General features: G+C 43.0%; 1 protein-coding gene across 1 annotated transcript in view; it reads left to right on the plus strand.

The window, feature by feature from the left end:
* The window catches only part of LOC129702742 (immunoglobulin superfamily member 3-like), a 40,834-nt gene extending 20,352 nt beyond the window's left edge, over nucleotides 1–20,482 (plus strand). The window contains exons 4-9 of the mRNA XM_055644683.1: nucleotides 3,183–3,563; nucleotides 4,854–5,258; nucleotides 5,925–6,326; nucleotides 7,311–7,721; nucleotides 9,115–9,528; nucleotides 17,133–20,482. Of these exons, the coding sequence (XP_055500658.1) occupies nucleotides 3,183–3,563; nucleotides 4,854–5,258; nucleotides 5,925–6,326; nucleotides 7,311–7,721; nucleotides 9,115–9,528; nucleotides 17,133–17,350 (2,231 nt within the window). The 3' untranslated portion in view covers nucleotides 17,351–20,482. The remainder of the gene's footprint in view (nucleotides 1–3,182; nucleotides 3,564–4,853; nucleotides 5,259–5,924; nucleotides 6,327–7,310; nucleotides 7,722–9,114; nucleotides 9,529–17,132) is intronic.
* The last annotated feature ends 3,827 nt before the right edge of the window (nucleotides 20,483–24,309 follow it).

The raw sequence follows: 24,309 nt of genomic DNA on the forward strand, positions 1-24,309 counted from the left end.
GTGCTTTAAGTTTGTATACTAATCTCTTATGTGGGACCTTGTCGAAAGCCTTCAGAAAGTCCAGATATAACACATCCACTGGTTCTCCCTTATCCACTCTACTAGTTACATCCTCGAAAAATTCTATAAGATTCGTCAGACATGATTTACCCTTCATAAATCCATGCTGACTTTGTCCAATGATTTCACCACTTTCCAAATGTGCTGCTATCCCATCTTTAATAACTGATTCTAGCAGTTTCCCCACTACTGACGTTAGACTAACTGGTCTGTAATTCCCCGTTTTCTCTCTCCCTCCCTTTTTAAAAAGTGGTGTTACATTAGCTACCCTCCAATCCTCAGGAACTACTCCAGAATCTAAAGAGTTTTGAAAAATTATCACTAATGCATCCACTATTTCTGGGGCTCATTCCTTAAGTACTCTGGGATGCAACTTATCTGGCCCTGGGGATTTATCGGCCTTTAATCCATTCAATTTACCTAACACCACTTCCCGGCTAACCTGGATTTCACTCATTTGACCCCCGGTCCCCTGCTATTTCCGGCAGATTATTTATGTCTTCCTTAGTGAAGACAGAACCAAAGTAGTTTTTCAATTGGTCTGCCATGTCATTGTTCCCCATGATTAATTCACCCGTTTCTGACCGCAAGGGACCTACATTTGTTTTAACTAATCTTTTTCTCTTCACATATCTATAAAAGCTTTTGCAGTCAGTTTTTATGTTCCCGGCCAGTTTTCTTTCATAATCTATTTTCCCTTTCCTAATTAAGTCTTCCTCTGCTGGTCTCTGAATTTCTCCCAGTCCTCTGGTAGGCTGCTTTTTCTGGCTAATTTGTACGCTTCATCTTTTGTTTTGATACTATCCCTGATTTCCCTTGTTATCCACGGATGCACTAACTTCCCTGATTTATTTTTTTGCCAAACTGGGATGAACATTTGTTGTAGTTCATCCATGCAGTCTTTAAATGCCTTCCATTGCATATCCGCCGTCAACCCATTAAGAATCAATCGCCAGTCTATCTTGGCCAATTCACGTCTCATACCCTCAAAGTTACCTTTCTTTAAGTTCAGGACCCTTGTTTCTGAATTAACGATGTCACTCTCCATCCTAATGAAGAACTCAACCATATTATGGTCACTCTTGCCCAATTCATCCCATCAAGTCTACTCCGCCATTCAGTCATGGCTGATCTATCTTTCCCTCTCAACTCCATTCTTCTGCCTTCTCCCCATAACCCCTGATTCCCTTACCAATCAAGAATCTGTCAATCTCTGCTTTTAAAATTTCCATTGGTGGCATTCACAGCCGCCTGTGGCAATGAATTCCTCAGATTCACCACCCACTGACTAAAAAAAATCCTCCTCATCTCCTTTCCAAAGGTACGTCCTTTTACTCTGGCACTATGGTCTCTGGTTCTAGACTCTCACACTTATATAAACATCCTCTCCACATCCACTCTATCCAGGCAATTTCATTCAAAAACACGTTTTATATCTGCTATATTGGCTCAGTTTGAATAGCCACCAATAATGAGCTGCAGGTGATATTGACATTTTGATAAGAAGAGATTACAGATATTTGCAACATTCAAGATTCAAGATTTAAGAGAGTTTATTGTCATGTGTCCCAGATAGGACAATGAAATTCCCCGCCCACTGACACTCTCCTCCGCCTAGCGGAGTTGGTCCTTACCCTCAATAACTTCACGTTTGACTCCTCACATTTCCTCCAAAAGTACCTTCAATGACATTCTTGCTTTGCTTCAGCACAACAGAACATAGTAGGCATAAATAAATACAGAACAGATCAGTGTGACCATATACTATTGAATACATGAATAATCAGATAAAGTGCAATGGGCTATTAATGTTAACAGTTTTGTTTGAGTTGAGTTTAATAGCCTGATGGCTGTGGGGAAGTAGCTATTCCTGAACCTGGATGTTGCAGATTTCAGGTTCCTGTACCTTCTACCTGAGGAGATGAGTGAGTGTCCAGGATGGTGTGGATCCTTGACGAAGCTGTCAGCCTTTTTGAGGCAGCGACTGTGGTAGATCCCCTCGATGGTAGGGAGGTCAGAGCTGATGATGGACTGGGCAGTGTTTACAACTTTTTGCAGTCTTTTCTGCTCCTGGGTGCTCAAGTTGCCAAACCGAGCCACGATGCAACCAGTCAGCATGCTCTCTACTGTGCATCTGTAGAGGTTCGAGAGAGTCCCCCTTGACTTACCGACTCCCCGTAATCTTCTCAGGAAGTAGAGGTGCTAATGTGCTTTCTTTATAATTGCATCAGTGTTCTTGGACCAGGAGAGATCTTCATAAATGTGCATGCCCAGGAATTTGAAGCTCTTGACCCTCTCCACCATCGACCTGTTGATATAAATGGGACTATGGGTCCCCATCCTATCCCTTCCAAAGTCCACAATTAGTTCCTTGGTTTTGCTGGTGTTGAGGGCCAGGTTATTGTGCTGGCACCATTTGGTCAAGCGGTTGATCTCACTTCTATACTCTGACTCATCTCCATCAGTGATATGTCCCACAACTGTGGTGTCGTCAGTGAACTTGAAGATGGAGTTTGCACTATGACCGGCTACGCAGACATGAATATAGAGTGAGTACAGTAGGGGGTTGAGCATGCAGCCTTGAGGTGCTCCCATGCTGATTGTTATCGAGGCTGACACATTTCCACCAATACAGAGAGACTGTGGTCTGTGAATGAGGAAGTCGAGGATCCAATTGCAGAGGGATGCGCAGAGACCCAGTTCTGAGAGTTTGGTAACCAGCTTGGAGGGGATGATTGTATTAAATGCTGAGCTGTAGTCGATGAATAACAGCCTGACATATGAGTTTTTGTTGTCCAAGTGGTCCAGAGCAGAGTGGAGGGCCAGCGAGATTGCATCCACCATTGATCTGTTGTGGCGCTAAGCGAACTCCAGGTTTTTGTCGAGGTAGGAGTTGATTTACGTCATGATCACCTCTCAAAGCACTTCATCACCACCGACGTTAGTGCCACTGGTCGATAGTCATTGAGGCACGTCATCTTGCTCTTCTTGGGCACCGATATAATTGATGCCCTTTTAAAGCACATTGTGACTAAACTAACATTTAAACTAAACTAAAATTAAAGTAAACTAAACCTCCTAGCTAAACACAACACACTAACTGGCGCTTGCTTTATTTGCAGGTAAGGAGTTTCGTTCTCTTATTAAAGCCAAGGAAGTGAATATTAATGTTGGAGGCTCACTGGAGATTACCTGCATGGTGGAAGCTCAGAATCCTGCAGAGCGATTCTTCACGGTGGCCTGGTTCCTGAACAATGATGAGATAGTCCGTATGGAACCCAATGCAGTCCTGTCCTTCCACGGTGAATACGGAGCGAGGGAGAATTTGGGAAAGTTGGCTGTCAGGAAGAAAGACGACAAGGAATACGTTCTGAAACTGTACCAGATTAAAATGGAGGACGGTGGGAGATATCACTGCCAGGTGGAGGAGAGTGAGAAAGTTACAATGGGAGCGTTCTCATCCAACAGGTCCGAGGAGATTGCAATCACTGTGCAAAGGCCACGTAAGGAACACAGACTTGAACCGCTTTCTTATTTTTGTCGTGATTAAGATAAAGTAACAGGAAAAATATTGCAATTTGGTCGTGTTTTTGATACAGCAATAGATAACGTTTTGCAGTGTTTACAATGCAGTAATAATAGAGAAAACAGTGCATGTTGTAGTGTTTGTGATATTGTAATAGATAAGATACCTTTGTAGTTTATGTTATAGTAATAGATAAAATATATTTTGTAGTATTTACAATACAGTAAAAGGTAAAATAGTATACGTCTTTACGATTAATCGATGAAGCTAATGCATTATTAGTGCTTATAATATAGCAATAGATTAAATTGTGCATTCTTAGTGTGTATGATACATTGACAGATAAAATAGTACATTTTGATTGTAAGAAGATCTCGGCTCAGCCACAATATTGAAAAGGGTGGATGAAGCATTAATCTTGGGCAATAAAAACCAGATCAGATTTGTGCACTCCACGATATTGCAATCACAGCTGATGCATGGATGAAGTGGAGGTGGGACTGGACTGAAAAAGCTTTGGAATTGGATTCAATTCATTCCTAGCCCAGTTAGGAGTAACTTTATGTCTTTTTTGGCCTGGAATCCAGAATATGTAGTTCCTTGTATCAAGAGTAAAATAGAGTTGGCTTATAAGTAGGATAGATGCATGATAATGTATCGTTGCTAAGGCAGGTTCAGTCTGAAGAAATGTCCCAACCCTATCCATGGTTATCAATTCAATAGATAAATACAAATTCTGGAGTAACTCAGAGGGTCAGGCAGCATCTCTGGAGTAAAGGAATAGATGGTGTTTTGGATCGAGACCCTTCTTCAGATGGAATAGTGAAAGGCCTGGATAGAGTAGATGTGGAGAGGATGTTTCCACTATGGGGAGAGTCTAGGACCAGAGGCCATAGCCTCAGAATACAAATACGTACCTTTAGAAAGGAGATGAGGAGGAATTTCTTTAGTCAGAGGATGGTGAATCTGTGGAATTCATTGTGACAGAAGACTGTGGAGGCCAGGTCAATTAATATTTTTAAGGTGGAGATTGACAGGTTCTTGATTAGTAAGAGTGTCGAGGGTTATGAGGAGAAGGTAGGAGAATGGGGTTGATAGGGAAAGATAGATTAGTCGTTATTGAATGGCGGAGGAGACTTATTGGACCAAATGGCCTAATTCTACTCCTCCAACTTGTAAACATGATTTAAATCTTGCTTTTCCTCTACCAAGTATACATTACATCATAGACTGCCGACATTAACACCAACTCACCCTTGCTTCACAGAGGCCGACCTTAAGGTGGAGATCAGCATTAGTGGGACGAACATTTTAGAAGGGGATGTTCTTCAGTTTGCCTGCAACGTTCGTTCGGGGGCCACAGTGCCTGGGCAGCTTTCTGTTATTTGGCAGTTCATGGACAAACACAAGGTGAAGAGCGATATAATTGAGATGCAGCAGAATGGTGTCCAAGTCACTGCTCCGCCCTACCGTGAGCGGGTTGGTCACGGAGAAGTCCGGATGGCCAGAGTGGGGTCCGATACTTTTACGTTGGGCATTTATGATGCCAGGATTTCAGATGAAGGAATGTACTCTTGCAAAGTGATGGAATGGACAGCGATGCCCAACCAAAACTGGAAACTAATCGGAGATTATGTCAGCAGTGATAAGACAGTGACGATTAAATCTCTGGGTGAGCATTTCAACATCGAGTGTCTGTGATACTTTGTTTTGATGCAAGGGATTTACCACCTAGAGGCACAGTCAGAGTCATTCAGCACGGACATAGATCCAACTCACCCACGCTGACCAAGATGTCCCATCTACACTAGTCCGTGTGGCCCATATCCTTCCAAGCATTTCCTATCCATGTACCCATCCAAGTATCGCTTATATTCAATGATCACTGATACATTATTGTCACGTGTACCTAGGTACAGTCAAATGCTTTGTTTTGCACACTTTACTGGTACCAACAAAGTTACAAAAGTTCACCAAACGGTCCTGTCTTCTTATAGTACCTGCCTCAACTACCTCCTCTGGCAACTAATTCCATATACCCACCGCCCTATGTCTGGAAAAATGTTGTCCCATAGGTTTAGTTTAGAGATGCAGCGTGGAAACCCCTTCGGTCAACTGATTCCATGCTGACCATCAATCACTGTCCCCAATCAGTTCTATGTTATTCCCACTTTCCCACTAGTTCTATGTAATCCCACTTTCTCATCCATACCCTACACACAAGGGGAAATTTACAGAGGGCCAATTAAACTACAAACCGGAAGTCTTTGGGATGTGGGAACACCGGGAGGAAACGCATTTAGATGAATTTCTCTCTTTTTTAAACCTTTGTTGACAGAAAGCATCTTTAAAGTCATTGCCATAACCCGCACGCCAACTGCAAGATACTACGGTACATTTGAACTGCAGTGCTTCATCCAGCCGCCAATCATCAATCACCTCCCAATTGACGTGACGTGGAAATTTCAGCCGGCTAATTCGAACGAGAGCTTCCACCTCGTGACTTTCAGCCACGACACAGCGATCGAGTGGGGAGACAAGGCAGTGAGCTTCAAAGGGAAAATGATAGTTGCTAAAACAGCATCCAACACGGTCCGCTTGCGTGTGTCCAGGGTCAGCAGCCTGGAAGCTGGCAAGTTTCTGTGTGACGCAGTATTGTGGAAAAGACAACGGCCGGACCAATGGGTCAGGGTAGTCAGCGTGACGTCAAACATCCTGCAGGTGGTGGTTCAGGCCCCAGGTAAGGCAATCATCCCTCCTCTTCTTTACATTGTCCCAGCACAGTCTTCCTCTTATTACTACAAGGAAGAAATATAGGACGTTTAAAATTTTAGTTAGTTAGTTTAGTTTGTTGTCACGTGTACCGAGGTACAGTGAAAAGCTTTTTTGTTGTGCGTTATCCATTCAGCGGATTACAATCAAGCCTTCCGCAGTGTACAGATACAGGATCAAAGGTATAACGTTTAGTGCAAGATAATGCTTTGTCCAGTTAATAGACACAAAATGCTGGAGTAACTCAACGGTTTAGGCCGCATCTATGGAGAAAAGGAATAGGTGACGCTTTGGGTCAGAACCCTTCCTCAGAATGACGGTGTCTTTGGAAGGGTTCCAACTCGAAATGTCACCTATTGCTTTTCTCCACAGATGCTGCCTGACCCGCTGAGTCACTCCAGCATTTTGTGTGTATTGAAGTCCAGTAAAGTTTCATTAAAGATGGTCCGAGGGTCTCCAGTGAGGTGGATGGGAAGTCAGGACCGCTTGCCCGATAATTCAGTTGAATATTAAATCAAAACACACAGTGCTGGAGTAACTCCGTGGGTCAGGCAGCACCTGTGGAGGGAATGGTTTTGGCTACATTTTAGATTGGGAACCTTCTTCACAGTTGTTAATATTCAAAATATGAACAATCCTGACTGAAGAAAATTTGAAGTAAGACCTAACTGACTGTTGTAAATGAATTAAAACATGAATATATTAATTAAGATGAAGTTAAAAATCACTTAATGCAAGGATGGGGAAGGAAACTGGAGTACCCGGAGGAAACCCATGCAGAATGTGCAAACTCCATACAGACAGCACCCTAGGTCAGGATTGAAATCTGGTCTCTGGTCTCAGGTCTCTGGCACTGTGAGGCAGCAGCTCTACCAGCTGCGCATCTATGCTTAAATGGTACAAAGAAATATAATAACGCTTTTTTTAAATGTTTTCTCTTCTACTTCTGCAGTAAGCCGTTTGCAGCTCGCACAAGGGGACACAACTATATATAAAAGGGTTAGCGACGTCATTGAACTTGATTGTAAAATCTTTGCTCAAACCCAGAATGATTCCCAGTTCTCAGTCTCATGGATCTTCATAAAGCCACAAGGGCAGAAGGAGATAACTCTTCTGAACATCGATCGCAACAACATCATTCAATACAACGAGGAATTGCGAGCCAGCGATCAGGAGGGGACGAAGATGCGGGTTGAGAAGACTTTGCGTGATCTTTACAAACTAATTATAGGGAAAGCTGAATTGACCGATCAAGGGAATTACTATTGTGCGGTCACAGAATGGCTACTAGACCCCAACAATGTTTGGTATGAAGTGGGCAAAGTCGTGTCGGCAGTGACCACCGTACAAGTACATACATCAGGTAAACACATCTCACAAACGCCTCTTGACTGGAACCAATGCCACTGATTTAAGTGACGGTTTAGGTGATTATTTACATCTCAAGTTCAAGTGAGTTTATTGTCATGTGTCCCTGTATAGGACAATGAAATTCTTGCTTTGCTTCAGCACACAGAACATAGTAGGCATTTACTACAGAACAGATAAGTGTATATCCATATACCATGATATAAATATATACACACATGAATAAATAAACTGATAAAGTGCAAATAACAGATAATGGGTTATTAATAATCATAGTTTTGTCTGAGCCAGGTTTAATAGCCTGATGGCTGTGGGGAAGTAGCTATTCCTGAACCTGGTTGTTGCAGTCTTCAGGCTCCTGTACCTTCTACCTGAAGATAGCAGGGAGATGATCTCCATGAGTTCTCCAAAAGTGTCAAAGTGCTGGGGTACTTGGTGGGTCAGGCAACATCTCTGGACGACATAATTTTGGTGATGCTTCACATATTCCTTTTCTCCAGAGATGCTGACCCGCTGAGTAACTCCAGCGCTCTGTGTCTCTGTTCATTGTAAACCAGCATTTGCAGTTCCATCCTACACCACTGATTTAGATTTAAGTTTTGGTTTAGGTTTATTGTTATTGTTTGGTGCAGTGAGGTACAGTGAACAAATTTGTCAAGCATGCCATCCTAACAGATCAGATATACCACACGTAGATAGAGGCAGCACAGTGGCGCAGCGGGTGATTTGATGCTTTACAGCGCCAGAGACCCGGGTTTGATCATGACTATGGGTGCTGTGTGTATGGAGTTTGTACATTCTCCCTGTGACCTTGTGGGTTTTCTCCGGGTGCTCCAGTTTTCTCCCATGCTCCAAAGACATCCAAATTTGTAGGTTAATTGGCTTTGGTAAATTGTAAAATTGACCCTAGTGTGTAGGATAGTGCCAGTGTACAGGGTGATCACTTGTCAGTGGGCAGAAGGGCCTGGACCAGGCTGTATCTCTAAAGGCTAAATATACAGTCATTTCAAAAAGACACAAAGTCAGCGGTTCAGGCAACATCTCTGGAGAAAATGTTTAGGCGATGTTTCAGGTCGAGACTGAAGAAGGGTCCCGACCTGAAACATCCCCTATCCATTTTATGGAAATGCTACCTGACTCACTAAGTTCATAACTTCATTTGTCATAGGAGCAGAGTTAGGCCATTTGGCCCATCGAGTCTGCTCTGCCATTCAATTTTGGCTGATCTATCTTTCCCTCTCATCCCTCTCCTGCTTTCTCCCCAGCACTCCCCACTTACTCCAACATTTTGTGTCTATCTTTGGCCTGCCAGCATCTGCAGTTCCTTTTTATTGCATTTAGACTAAACTAAGTGCCACTGTTGACCCTGTCTTCCGTCGGTTCTGCAGATGCCAATCTACAAGTCGCTGACACGAACAGGTCTGAGTCACTCAAGGAGGATGCGGCCTTTGAACTCGAGTGCGTTATCAACAACCAAACGCAGGCAAGCTCTCAGTTCTCCGTGACGTGGTTCTTCCAAAGCCAGGGGCAGCCCAAGGCATCTCGGAGAGAGCTGCTCCGTACAGATCGCAACAACATCCAGCGTTACCGTGGGAACCTCACGGCTGATTCCCACAAGTCGACACTGCAAAGTGTGAAGGTTTCCAGCAATAACTATAAGCTGATCATGAGCAGCGTGGCGCCAGGTGATAGTGGCGTCTACTATTGCAGTGTGGAGGAATGGGTCACAAACGGCCAGAATCAATGGGCTCTTCAAGGAAGCGATGAATCCGGAAGAACAACCCTTCATGTCCATCCTTCAGGTAACGCCAGCAACCATTTTACCCAGGTGGCCAAGTGGTAGAGTTGCTGCCTCACAGCGCCAGAGACCCGGGTTCGATCCTGACTACGGGTGCTGTCTGTACGGAGTTTTACATTCTCCCTGTAACCGTGTGGGTTTTCTGCGGGTGCTCCGGTTTCCTCTCACGTCCCAAAAAAGTACAGGTTTGTAGCTTAATTGACTTGGGTAAAAATTGGACATTGTCCCTAGTGTGTGTCGGATAGTATTAGTGTACAGGGTGCGGACTCGGTGTGTGGAAGGGCCTGTTTCCACCTTGTATCTCTGAAATAATTCGACCTATTTTATTATTCTCCTTCTTTGACAACATGACCTGCTTCGAGCCATAAAAGCAGGCAGTCCTGCCCAGCTTGCCCCTGGTTAGCCAAGATGCCCCATCTACACTATTCCCACCTGTTTGCTTTTGGCCCATATAACATCTTTAATAACATGATAATGTCTTTAATAAGCTTTAGAGTATTATCTAAATATATAATTATCCTGAAGGTATACATAGAATGAATGAAAGCTTTATTGGAATAATTAAATTCTCCAAATTCAAAATCCTGTGACGTATATAAAGAAAAAAGAAAATTACTCACAGAATGATAGGGCTCACAAATGAGCCATTCGACCCAACCTAGTCAATGGTGGATGTGCAGTGCTGGAGTTACTCAGCAAGTCAGGCAGCATCTCTGGGAAACATGGATAGGTGACATTGGCCCCGACCCAAAACATCACCTATCCATGTTCTCCAGAAATGCTGCTGGACTTGCTGAGTTACTCCAGCACCTTATGTCCTTTTGTGGAAACCAACATCTGCAGTTCCTTGTTTCAACAGTGAATGGTGGAATTTATTTTCCAGTCGCAACTCTTCCACCTTTTCCTAATATGATTATATTATGTGTTCTAAATGTGGACTAACTAAGTTTCGTAATAAAACTTACTTTGATTAAACCTCAAGTTATGTTTTGAAAAACTTCTCCACTTTTATCTCTTTAGGAATGAACACACAATCTTAGTTCACTTTTATTATGGCATTAGTGAGGTTATGATCTGAATATTTGTTCTGTAAAATCTCTGCATTCCTCGAATTCATTTAAATTCCACAAATAATATGTTGTTTTGAGTTTCGTTTTGTTTATTATCATGTGTACCAAGGTACAGTGAAAAGCTTTTGTTGCGTGCTAACTAGTGTTAACACATCATATATTGGAGGTTACACAGAAAAGCTGGAGAAACTCAGCGGGTGCAGCAGCATCTATGGAGCGAAGGAAATAGGCAACGTTTCGGGCCGAAACCCTTCTTCAGACGGGCTATATTGGAGTGCTGGAGGATGAGAAGTGATCTTACAAAGGTGTATATAATCATAAGAGGAATGGATAGGGTGAATGCTTTAACCCAGAATATGGGAATCAAGAATCAAGAACCAAGGGACAGAAGTTTAAGGTGAGAAAGGAAAGATTTAATAGGATCCTGAGGGGCAACTTTTTCAACACAGGGTGTATGGTACGGGCTGCTAGAGGAGGTAGTTGAGGCAGGTACTATAACAACATTTAAAAGTTATTTAAATGGGTACATGGATGGGAAAAGTTTAGAGGGCCAAATGTGGGCGGGTGGGACTGTTGTAGATGGGGTATCTATGTCGCCAGGGACTTCCACCCTCACTTGTATTCACCTATCATTCTCCAGGCTTTGCCTCAACCCAACTCACTTTTCCAGCTTTCTCCCCCCTACTGTAATCATTCCAAAGAAGGGTATTGAGCTGGCCCACTGAGTTCCTCCAGTACTTTGTGTTTCTCCACCTTGTACCCCTCCGGGTCTCCTTCCATCATTAATTTAGCTTATTAAGTTAAAAAATACGACGTGGAAACAGGCCTTTAGCCCACCGAATCCGCGCCGACCAGCGATCACCCCATACACTATTTCTATCCTTCACCCAAGTGACAATTTACAAAAGTCAATTGACCTACAAACCTGCACGTCTTTGGAGTGTAGGAGGAAAGCAGAGCACCTGGAGAAAACCCACACGGTCACAGGGAGAACATACAAACTCTTTAGTTGAGGCCAGTTCATTGGCTATATTTAAAAGGGAGTTAGATGTGACCCTTGTGGCTAAAGGGATTAGGGGGTATGGAGAGAAGACTGGTACAGGATACTGAGTTGGATGATCAGCCAGGATCATGTTGAATGGCGGTGCAGGCTTGAAGGGCCGAATGGCCTACTCCTGCACCTATTTTCTATGTTTCCAGACAGCACCCGTAGCCAGGATGGAATTTGGATGCTGTAAGGCAGCAATCTACCGCTGCGCTACTGTGCTGCCCCTCGTTGCCTCTGTTTTTCTGGCTGTTTCTATTTTCTTCTTCCAAGGGAACCTTCAGACTGTTGAACATCACACATCACTGCATCAACTCCCCCAGCAACAGCAGGCTAAAATGGATCATGTGTTAGTTGCACTGGGGAACTTTGGTTTTGCACTATTATGATCCAGTTACCTAACAGTACTGATCATTGATTGATAGTATTGTTCATTATTGTATATTTATTTGAATCCTTTACGTTAATGGGCCTGTTAAGCTGCAGCAAATAAGAAACTCATTGTTCCGTTGCCGCCACATATGACAATTAAACACTCCCGACTATGGAATTCCATTATTTTTCTTATCACTGAAATTAAACTATTGGGATTATTGTTCCCTGGAGATATTTAACTTGCCTTTTTCAAATGTCCCATTACCCAAGCTATTGCACAGACCCTTGGCATCTATTTAAAACAAATTGTTATGTGTAATTGCGTTTCTGTTTCCTTGGATTCTCTCCCTTACATGCATCCATTCAGATCAAGACTTTGATTGGCTTCATTTGATTAGCTTTTTATTTTAAATGCGGCTATATCATTTCAATCTTGTGTTTTGATGCTGTGTTTAAGTGAGCAGATTCCCTGATAAATGCCAAAATTAAATAATTACTTAATATATCTTATTTTTAATACTGTATTCTGTGATTTAATCCTGTCATAGGACGTAGAACATTGAACTGTACAGCACAGGAACAGGCCATTCAGCCCACAAAGTCCACACAATGCCAAATGAAAATAACCTCTTCCTGCATGTGATCCATATCCCTCCGTGGGGTCAGCCTACTCCACGACAGAAGGGGGAGGAATTGTAGTTTAGTTTAGAGATACTGTGTGGATACAGGCCCTTCGGCCCACCGAGTCTGTGCCGACCATTGGTCCCCCGCACATAAATACTATCTACACACTCTGGGGACAATTTACAATTTTACTAAAGCCAATTAGCCTACAATCCTATACGTCTTTGGAGTGTGGGAGGAAACCGGAGGACCCAGAGAAAACCACGCAGTCACAGGGAGAACGTACAAACTCCACAGAGACAGCACCCATGATCAGGATTGAACCCGGGACACTGGCGCTGTGAGGTAGCAATGCTACTGCTGCGCCGCTGTGCCGCCTGTATTGCAACTTTCCTTTTTCTTGATATTTGTCAACTCTTTCATGTTTTTCGTCTGTCTTTTGATAAAGTAATTCATTTTTTTTTATTTGCCTTCCAAATTGTTTTTGTTAAAAATAATTCTCCAATAATCTTTTGTAATCTTTCTTATTGTTCTTCCCTGCTGTTCATGTACCAAGTTTGATACTTTCTTTTCACTCATTTTCATTCCTCCTGCATCTTTATTCATCCGTAGGGCTTAGTTTTGTTTTATTTGAGTAGCCTATATTTTCCTGGACTCTGTTGGAAGCTCGTTTATATGTTCCCCACTGTTTTTCAATCTTATTCTCTGCCAACAATATTGTGTATTTTATTTACCAGGTTCTAATCTTATACCTTGACGCTGTCTGGTCTACAATCTATGGCAGGCTCATTATCTTACCCATGTCCTCAATAATTATCTTAAAGCATGTTATATTATTTGGGAACTTGAAGAAGGGTCCTGACCCGAAATGTCGCCTGTCCATTCATTCCACGGATACTGCCTGACTCGTTGAGTTCCTCCCGCGCTTTACACTTTGTGCAAGATTCCTGCATCTGCAGTTCCTAGTGTCTTCTTTATATTATTTGGAACATCCATAGAACACCCATGTTCTCTAGAGATGCTGCCTGACCCTCTGACTTACTCCAGCAGATGGCTGATCTATTTTTCCCTCTCAACCCTGTTCTTCTGCCTTCTCCCTGAAACCTTTGATGTGCTTACTAATGGAGAAAGTCAATCTTTGCTTTAAAAATACCCAATGACTTAGCCTCCACTGCTGTCTGTAGCAATGAATTCCACAGATTCATCACTTTTGGCTAAAGAAATTCCTCCTCATCTCCATTCTATTGTCACGTGTCCCGAGGTACAGTGAAAAGTTCTTGTTTGTTTTGTTATCCAATTAAATTATCCTTTGGTCACATTTTCTCTTTTTGTAATCTTACAGCGCGCCAACACCCCTATAGTGATACGTTTGTTTATTAATGTGTAGGAAGGAACTGCAGATCCTGGTTTAAACCGAAGATAGACACAAAAAGCTGGAGGAACTCAGCGGGACAGGCAGCATCTCTGGAGAGAAGGAACGGGTGATGTTTCGGGTCGAGGCCCGTTTCTCTTTCCTGTGAATTTCTATCTGAAGAAGATTCTCGACATGAAACGTCACAGATTCCTTCTCTGCAGAGATGCTGCCTGTCCCACTGAGTTACTCGAGCTTTGTATGTATCTTCTGTTTGCTTATTAATAATGCTTAGCTGATAGATAATGTAAGTGAATGATTTAGAACATTTATTCACTTAGATTTAGAGTTCTGTTAGTATACGTATTACGTTAAAATGTCTGCAACCTTGATTATATTGATGGATAGTTGTTGATAAATGTAGGAACAGGAACTGCAGATGCTGGTTTACAAAAGAGACACAAAGTGCTGGAGTAACTCAGTGGGTTAGATCAGTGGTTCCCAACCTTTTTTAGCTCATGGCCGCCTTGGGATCTTTTAATTTTTCTGTGCCCCCCCCCTGACATTATTAGCGGAAAAAAAATACTTCAATATTATAATACCTTCCATAAATATATCAGCGTCTATTAATTGCACATATATTATCTTTTATACTATTCCACAAACATCAAAAATATTTCAACTACATAGATTTAAATTTATTAGAACTGAAATTTAGGAGGCAACAGGGTGGTAGCTCTGTGGCCCCCTTCATTGAACCTGTGGCCCCCTAAATCACCATTTTTTTCTGTGGCCCCCCTGAAATTTGCCATGGCCTTTGGGGCCATATGGCCCCAGGTTGGGAATCACTGGGTTAGGCAACATCTCTGGAGGACATGGATCGGTGATGTTTCTGGTCAGGACCCTTCCTCAAGTGTCCTCCAGAGATGGTGCCTGACCCGCTGAGTTACTCCAGCACTTTGAGTCTTTTCGTGATCACTCTAGGGTTTTTTAACTGGTTTTCCTAATTTATTTGCACACTCAATTTACATCGTGCTGGTTTAGTTTGTATTACTGATGGAGCCATGCTGCTGCTATTTTATTCAGTGGATGTTAATACTGAAGTACTTTCCACATTGAAGTTGCTTCAGGACACTATACACATGAGCCAAGACCAAATCATTGGCTTCTGGGCAAGCAAATCTAATTACTTCTTTTATAATCTCCATTCAAATGAACAGAATTATTCAGAACTCTTTATTGCTTCCAATGATTCATTCAACAGAGGCTACCTACTGCTTGAATCATCTTGCTAATCCCTACTTTATTCAGTAAGACTTTGGAGGTACAGCACGGAAACAGGCCCTTCGGCTCAACGAGTCTGCACTGACCACCAATCATCCCGTACACTAGCTCTACCCCGACACAATTTACAATTTTACCGAAGCCAATGAACCTGTAATTCTTTGGAGAGTTGGGGGAAACCAGAGCACCCGGAGAAAATCCACGTGGTCACAGGGAGCATGTACAAACTGCGTACAGACAGCACCCATAGTCCGGTTCGAACCAGGGTCTCTGGCGCTGTAAGGCAGTCTAAACCGCTGCTTCATTTGTAAAGAGATAACTGGACGGGAGTACATGTTGAGGGACTCACTGAAGCTCGGTGCAGCCAACGCCAAGGCTCTGTGGGGGAGGACACCACTCTAGGATCCTTCCACTGCTGGACAATGAGGGGGCAGAGTCTGGTGGGACACCCCTCAAACGGGAAGGGATATCACCCCAGAGGACCACATGAGTGGCAAGGATATCTTGTTTAATGATAGGTGCAACACAGCTGACAGTACAGTGGTGCAGCGGGTAAAGCCACTACCTCACAGCGCCAGAGACCTGGGTTCGATCCTGACCTCGGGTGCCACCTTCTGTGTGGAGTTTGCACGTTCTCCCTGTGACTGCCTGGGTTTGCTCTGGGTGTTCCCACATCATAAAGACATGCGGGTTAGTGGGTTAATTGGCCCTCTGTAAATTGCCACTGGTGTGTAGGGAGTGGATTGGAAAATGGGATAACATAGACCTAATGTAAATGGGTGATAAAAGGGTCAGTGTGGCCTTGGTGGGCCAAAGGGCCTGTTCCCATGCTGTATATCTGAAACTGCTGTATGACACTATTATAGTAATGGAGTCATACAGCATGGAAACAGGTTCTTCAGCCCAACTTGCCCAACTTGCCCAAGCTGACCAATGTCTCATTTACACTAGTTCCACCTGAATGCATTTGGCTCATATCCCTCTAAACCTATCCTATCCATGTACCTATTCAAATATTTGTTGAAATGTTGTGACAATACCTGCCTCAACTACCTCCTCTGGCAGCTTGTTCCATACACCCACCATCCTCTGTGTGAAAAAGATGGCTTCAGGTTCCTATTGAATCTTGTTTAAGAAGGAACTGCAGATGCTGGAAAATCGAAGGCACGTAAAAATGCTGGAGAATGCACTCAGCGGGTGCAGCAGCATCTATGGAGCGAAGGAAATGGGCAACATTTCGGGCTGAAACCCTTCTTCAGACAGACTATTTCCTATTGAATCTTTACCTCCTCACCTTAAACCAATGTCCTCTGGTTCTTTCTTCCGATTAAATGTGCAGACACTGAGAATGAATGAAGACTTTTTGCACAGTTTTTGTTTTGTATTTTTTTTTAATTTTGAATGATGTTTATGTTTGAATAACAAGACCATGGGTACTCAAAAACAGAATATATTTTAGATGGTAGGATTTGAAGAGAAACTCTCTTGAGCACTTCCTCCAAATGCAATTGTGTGAAGCTTTCTTTAGATGCAGTCCTGGCCGTAGAACTTCTTCATTCTTTGACGTGATGTTTGTATTGTGGTTAAATCGAAGAAGTGAAAATCTCCTTCCTGATATAGTTCTGGTAGTTCTGGTAGTCTATTGGCACGTCAGTCTTTTAAATAACTATACCCTGGGTATAACCAAACTAAACCTCAATCCTTAGTACAACCCAGGCAGTTGGTAGCTTGGATTGCAGTTTAGTTGGAGTTTGTAGTGTTTTATATCCTTGATAGTTGGGAAGAAACTTTTGATGTGCAGGTCATTGCTTCAAAGAACATTACCACTGCTAACATGATTTTCTCCTCTTTATTTCCAGCTGTTACACTCCACACCAAAGCCTGTGCCTCTCCATCACTCTTCTACTTCCTATTTGTCTACCCATTCATCATCATCATAGCTCTCCTCGCCCTCGTTGTCTACTTTTACCTGAACCCGAAAAAGCCGCAGAAATCTTCTCAAGAAAATCATTTTTGGGCACCGATTGAACCCATCACTGACGATCTGAAAAATGAAGAGGATACAAGTGTGATATGACGCACTGGATGAATGGTCTTTGTGCCACTCTGTTGTGGACGAAGTGTGTCATTAAATGATGGCCAAATTATATGTTGCTCAGGAGAAGTTCACACAAGTGCCCAACAAAATCCGCAACTGAAGCTACCCACTCAACTTAAATGTCGGTTGGCTTCATTTAAAGTTGGCATTCACAACTCTTGCCAAATGAGGATTGTTTAAATTGTTTAAATGAATCTTCACTGGTTGAAAGTTCATCTTCGTTCCAAAGCTGAAGAAGAGTCAGAAACTGAAGAAAGATCCCGACAGGAAATGTTGCCTATCCATTTTCCTCCACACATGCTGCCTGACCTGCTGAGTTCCTCCAGCGCTTTGTGTGTTGCTCAAGACTCCAGCATCTGCAGCTCTTTGTGTCTACCCTTCCAATTCATTCCCTTCCCGTATTTTATCTGTATAATTTGTTCCGTGTAATTTTAATTGTGCATTTTTAGACACAAACTAAACCAGTCTGAAGAAGGGACGTCGCCTATCCATGTTCTCCAGAGATAGCAAAACGTAGAAAAATAGGTGCAAGAGTTGGCCATTCGGCCCTTCGAGTCAGCACTGCTATTCAATATGATCATGTCTAATCATCTAAAATCAATACCCTGTTCCAGTTTTTTCCCCACGTCCCTTGATTCCTTCAGCCCTAAGAGCTGAATCTAACTCCCTCTCTCTTGAAAGATGCTGCCTGACCCGCTGAGTTACTCCAGCACTTTATGTTTTAATCAATATTCCTGCATCTGCGGTTCCCTGTATCGCCGTTGTGGTTTGGCATATCGCCACTGTGCTGAGGCCAGGCGCCAACTCTTGGACAGCTACCAGGCCATCATGTACCTGGCACAAATACCAGGCCATCATCTCCAAGACCCTTAAGGGGCCGCAGATGGGTCCTAGTCCGAAAAGTCGCCGATTCATTCCCTGCACAGATGCTGCCTGACTCACTGAGTTCCTCCAGCATTTTGTGTTTTACTCGATACCAGCACCTGCAGTTCTTTGTGTCTACAGCTTCGCTCATGATTGCTTAATCAATTTAATCTTATTATTGCCAGTATTAAACGTTCTTCCGTTCGAACAACCACTTCCTAAATTGAAATCGTGTGACTTGGTTTTTGCAAATAAATCTGTTTTGCTGTACCTCAGTCCTTTCCATGTACTACCCCAAATTGTATATACTGTCATATACACAATACAGAACAAGTCAGTAGATGATATGCTAAAAGTGAATGCTTTAAATTGCCCCTAGTGTGTAGATAGAGAGCGGATAACATAGAACTAGTGTGAACAATTGATCGATGTTCAGCGCGGACTCGGTGGGCTGATTCCAATCTGTAAAACTAAACTCAACTAAACTGAACTAAACTAGCAAGATAAAGAAGTTCCAATTGATAAGAGACAAATGCAGGACTCATTACGGGGTTCTTGAGGCAACAATAAAACTGTACACTGATTTATGAATGATAGATGCAGCATGGAAATAGGCCCAATGGCTACTGAGTCCACACCGAACATCGATCACCCGTTCACACTAGTTCGATGTTTCCCACTATTCTCATCTACTCCCTATACACTAGGGGCAATTTACAGAGGGGCCAATTAACGTACAAACCCACATGTCTACACAGGCTGAGTCTAGATGGGGAAAACTCCATTTGTATTTAAATGGATTTTGCACACTCTGGTTGATAGAGACTTTATGTAGACTGAATGAGGAACCTGTTTTTTTTGTGTGTTTTTGTTGGTTATATAGCTTTATTACTTTTTAATACTTTTATATTTTTATACATATGTTACTTTTACAATGAGGAGATATTTGACTGATTTATTTTCAGCCCATTGCTTTAAACCCGCAGAGAATGATAAATATGGAAAGGAGCGATGCTTTGTCTTAAACCTTAGGGATTGTAACATCCAGTCCTACTAATCAATCAGAATTATATAGCATGGAAACAGGCCCTTCGGCCCACCAACTCCATGCCGACCATCCATCACCCGTTCACACTAGTTCTATGTTATCTCACTTTCTCATCCAATTCCTGCACACTAAGGGGGCAATTTACAAAAGCCAATTAACCTACAAACCTACACATCTTTGGGATGTGGTAGGAAACCGGAGCACCCAGAGGAAACCCACGCATTCACAGGGAGAATGTACAAACTCCACACACAGACTTAGGGTGCCCAAGATCAGGATTAAACCCAGGTCTCTGGCGCTGTGAAGCAGTGGCTCTACCAGCTGTACGACTTCTGGATGGTGCTTCATTCTCGAATACCGATTCTTTGATGCACTGACTGCTTCCCACTGTCCACAGCAAAAACCAGCCCCATTTCTCCTCCCCACCCCCATTGTCCTCCTACCATCGACTTCCATAATCCACACAATAGATTTCTTCCACTAGAGGGGAGCGGTAGAGTTGCTGCCTTACTGCGCCAGAGACCCGGGTTCACTCCTATCTACGGGTGCTGTCTGTATGGAGTTTATACATTCTACCTATGACCAGCGTGGGTTTTCTCCGGGTGCTCCGGTTTCCTCCCACACTTCAAAGACGTACAGGTTTGTACGCTAATTGGCTTCAGTAAAAATTGTAAATTATCCCTAGTGTGTAGGATAGACTTAGTGTGCAGGATAGTGTTAGTGTGCATGGGTCGCTGGTTGGCGTAGACTCAGTGAACTGAAGGGGCCTGTTCCAATGCGCTGTATGTTTAAACTAAACTAAACTAAAATGAGCTTTGCAAAGCTATTTTTCCCCATATAAGGGCCTAATACTATCCGATGTAGAAGCTTGTGCGAAATGTCCTTGTACTAAATTGGCATGTTCCCACCCATCTCATCTCCATTCTTCCACAAGCCTTTTAAAGGCATCTTTTACCAGAATCTTCAGGTTTGTATCTTCAGAATAGTTACAAAAGAGTAATTATAGTCTCAGAAGAATACTAAATGAACTCCTGATATCGTGACTTGCACCTGCATCCAAAAAAAATGATACGTACGGTTGATTTCTACTGAAGAACATTCCATTTTTGAATTGTTTTTAATTTAAAATTTATGATTGTTTCTTGAGTTGTCAAGGAAGCACTGATGTAAAATGTTGTCTTGCAATAATAAAATAAGAACTAAAATGTGTTTGATTATCCCTTATGTTAGAGAGGAGGCCATCACAGTAACTGATGAAAGGCAGGTGACTAATGAAATGTGGGAATGGATGTTGCAATTACTTCAGTCGATGGAGTAATACAGTCGATGGAGCTCTCCAGCACAGAAATGGGCCCTTCGGCCCATCTTGTCCATGCCCACCAAGTGGCCCACTGTGCTGATCTCATTTGCCCTCTAAACCTTTCCTGTCAATATTGGATAAATAAAGTAGTTCCTAGCTTGACATCTGATCTTCATTGCTGCAATATGAAGACTTCCTAGGGGCTGTCCCACTTGGGTGACCTAATTGGCGAGTTTAGGAGAGTTTGAAAAAAATGTAATGTTGAAGACGTCCTTCGACTATGTAGAAGACTAGCTTCAACTAGCTACGACTAACTTCGGGAAAATTGGACACCGAATAGTGGAGAGCGAAGACAACCTCCTTCGATCTCCTTCGACCTCCCTTCGACTATGATGAAGACTATCTATGACTACCTTCAACTACCCTCGATTACCTACGACTAACATGCTGACCTACTACGACTAAACCTACGAGTAAAAAAAGTATCAATTTTTTCCATGGCGACTTTTTTTTAAAAACTTGCGGGCATTCTTCAACATGTTGAAAAATACGCCGCAACCTAGCTGAGGCCTCGAATACACGGGGGCCACTCTTGAGCATGAAGGAGAGTTACAAAGACCTCCTACGACCTTGTGTCGACCATGCTGCGAGTATGAGTCGAGGGCAAACTCGCCAGAACTCGCGGATTAGGTCGCCCAAGTGGGACAGCCCCTTTAAGAACAACAAAATTAAGAAACTGAACACATTGATTCAATGATACTTTGTTGTTACAGTGAAATACTTTGTTTTGCATACAACCTGGTAAAATCATACTGCAAACCTCACCTAAGCCTCACAAAGAGTTGCCACGTTTTGGCACTGACAGCAGGAGGGTCCCATCCTGGAACACCACCTATACATGGTCTCCAGAGATGCTGCCTGACCTACTGAGTTACTTCTGCATTTTGTGTCCTTTTATGTAAGTGGGCATCTGCAGTTCCCTGTTTCTACCTCCCGTGGAACAACTTGTTCCATATACCCACCACCAGTGAGTGAAAAGATTGCCCCTCAGGTTCCTGTTAAATCTTTCCCCACTCACCTTAAACCTGTGTCCTCTAGTTCCCGATTTCCCTACCCTGGGTAAAAGACTCTGTATATTCACACTATCTATTCCCCTCTTGATCTTACACACCTCTATAAGACCACCCTCATCTTCCTGTGCTCCAAGGAATAAAGTCCTAGCCTGCCCAACTTCTCCCTATAGCACCTGCCCACGGCCCTTGAGTCCTGGCAACATCCTTGTAAATCTTGCCTGCACCTTTTCCAGCTCAATGACAACTATGATAGCATTTAAAAGGCACTTGGACAGGTACATGGATAGGAAAGATTTGGAGGAATATGGGCTAAACGCGGGCACATGAGATTAGCTTAGATGTGACATCTTGGTCGGCATGGATGTGATGGGCTGTATGTCTCCATGACTCTCTGATTCTATCTCAATCTGCCTGCGATGGAGTTTAACTTTTGGGGATTCAGAGGATGCTTCTGTTTTTTTAATCAAGAGATCAAAATAGTACAAAGAACATTTAGCATGAGTGCTTTCCCCACTGACGGGTGTTATTGCTTTTGGTGGTTGTTAATGCAACTTATTTTAAATTCTTGTGGTGACCAGTTCATGATAACTATTCATTTGCAGTGGAGTCTTTAGACATTACACTTTACAGATGCAGTTCGGACTTTACACTTTACAGATGCAGCATGGATCCACCGAGTCCGTGCCGACCAGCGATCACCCTGTACACGAGTACTATCCTACTCACTGGAGACAATTTACAATTTACTGAAGTTAATTAACCTACAAACCTGTATGTCTTTAGAGTGTGGGAGGAGACTGGAGCACTTGGGGGAAAACCCCCCGTGGTCACGGGGAGAACGTGTAAACTCCGTACAGACATCACCTGTACTCGGAGTCGAACACAGGCCTCTGGCGCTGAGCGGCAACAGCTCTATCACTGCGCAACCGTGCCACCGAGTCGGTGAATGTAATATACATCCGCTTTTTCTTTCAAACTTCCCATTTAGAGAGCTGAGATCACACAATTTCTTCACAAGACTGCACTAGAAAAGAGGTTGTGAAAATATATAGTTTGTTTGTGGTTTTTTGTTTTGATTATTGAGGAAGGACTTCAAATAGCACACAAAGGAATATGTGATTATTAATCATGTAACTAATATATTCACCATCTGTACAAAATAAATTAATGACCAAGATTCCCATTGGGGCAGCACGGTGGTGCAGCAGCAGAGTTGCTGCCTCACAGCGCTGGGTTCAATCCCAACTACAGGTGCTGTCAGTACAGAGTTTGTACGTTCTCCCTGTGACCTCGTGGATTTTATCCCGGTGCTCCGGTTTCCTCCTGCAATCCGAAGACGTGCATGTTTGTAGGTTAATTGGCCTCTGTAAATTGCCCCTCGTACATAGAACTAGTGTACAGGTGATTGCTGGTCAGCAAGGACTCGGTGTGCCGAAGGGCTTGTCAAGGTCAAAGGTCAAAAACTTTATTTGCCATTTGTGCTTACACACATAGGAACTCTTGTGCGGTTGTTCAGAGAGTCAAGTCAAGTTAAAAAGACACACAGAAGACACTTAATCTATAAAAACATATACTTCTCTAGAACTAAAATATAGCTTTCCATGCTATATCTCAAAACTAAGTCCATAGAACAGTTCAGGTCAGGAACAGGCCCTTCCAGGCACCCACCACTCTGTGTATGAAACAAAAATAACCTGCCCTGTACATCTCCTTTAAACTTTGGCCCTCTCGCCTTAAAGCTATGCATGCCCTCTGGCCTTTGACATTTCCACACTCGTAAAATGTTCTGACTGTCTACCCAATCTATGTTTCTGATACTTTTAAAGACTTCTATCAGGTCTCCCCTCAACCTATGATGCTCCAGAGAAAACAATCCTAACTATCCAATTGTCTTAGCTAGTCCCATTTGCCCGCGTTTCGTCCATATCCTAATCTCTCCTATCTGTGTACCTGTCCAAATGTCTTTTAAATGCTGTTATTCTACCCACCTCAACTGCATCCCATGGCAACGCGTTCCAAATATCCATCCTCTGTGTGAAAAGGTTGCCCCTCAGGTTCCTATTAAATCTTACCCTTGTCATATTAACCCTATGTCCTCTAGTTCATGATTCTCCTTCCGTGGGAATAAGACAGTGCATTCACCCCATCTATTCCCCTTGTGATTTTATACACTTATAAAAGAACAGCCTCCTTGCCCCACACATCTCCTTTAAACTTTCCCCTTTCAACTTAATGCTATGCCCTCTAGTCTTCGAAATTTCCACCCTAGTAAAAAGGTTCTCTGACTGTCTATCGTATCTATGCCTCTCGTCATTTTATATACTTCAGGTTTCCCACAACCTCCAAATAACTAGACAAAACAATCCAAATTAACCGAACCTCTCCTATAGGTAATACCCTCTTATCCAGGCACCATTCTAGTAAACTTCTTCTGCACCCTCATCAAGCCTGCACATCCTTCCTGTAATGGGTCGACCAGAACTGCACGCAATACTCCAAATGTGGTCTAACCAAAGTCTTATAGAGTTGCTTCACGAATCTCTGACTCATACTCAATGTCTCGTCCGATGAAGGCACGCGATCTACTTGTGTTGCCATTATCAAGAAGCTGTAGGGCTGCACACCAAGATGCAAGAATACTTGATATTGAACA

Source organism: Leucoraja erinacea, chromosome 13 (genome assembly GCF_028641065.1).
Source record: "Leucoraja erinacea ecotype New England chromosome 13, Leri_hhj_1, whole genome shotgun sequence".
Lineage (NCBI taxonomy): Eukaryota > Metazoa > Chordata > Chondrichthyes > Rajiformes > Rajidae > Leucoraja > Leucoraja erinaceus.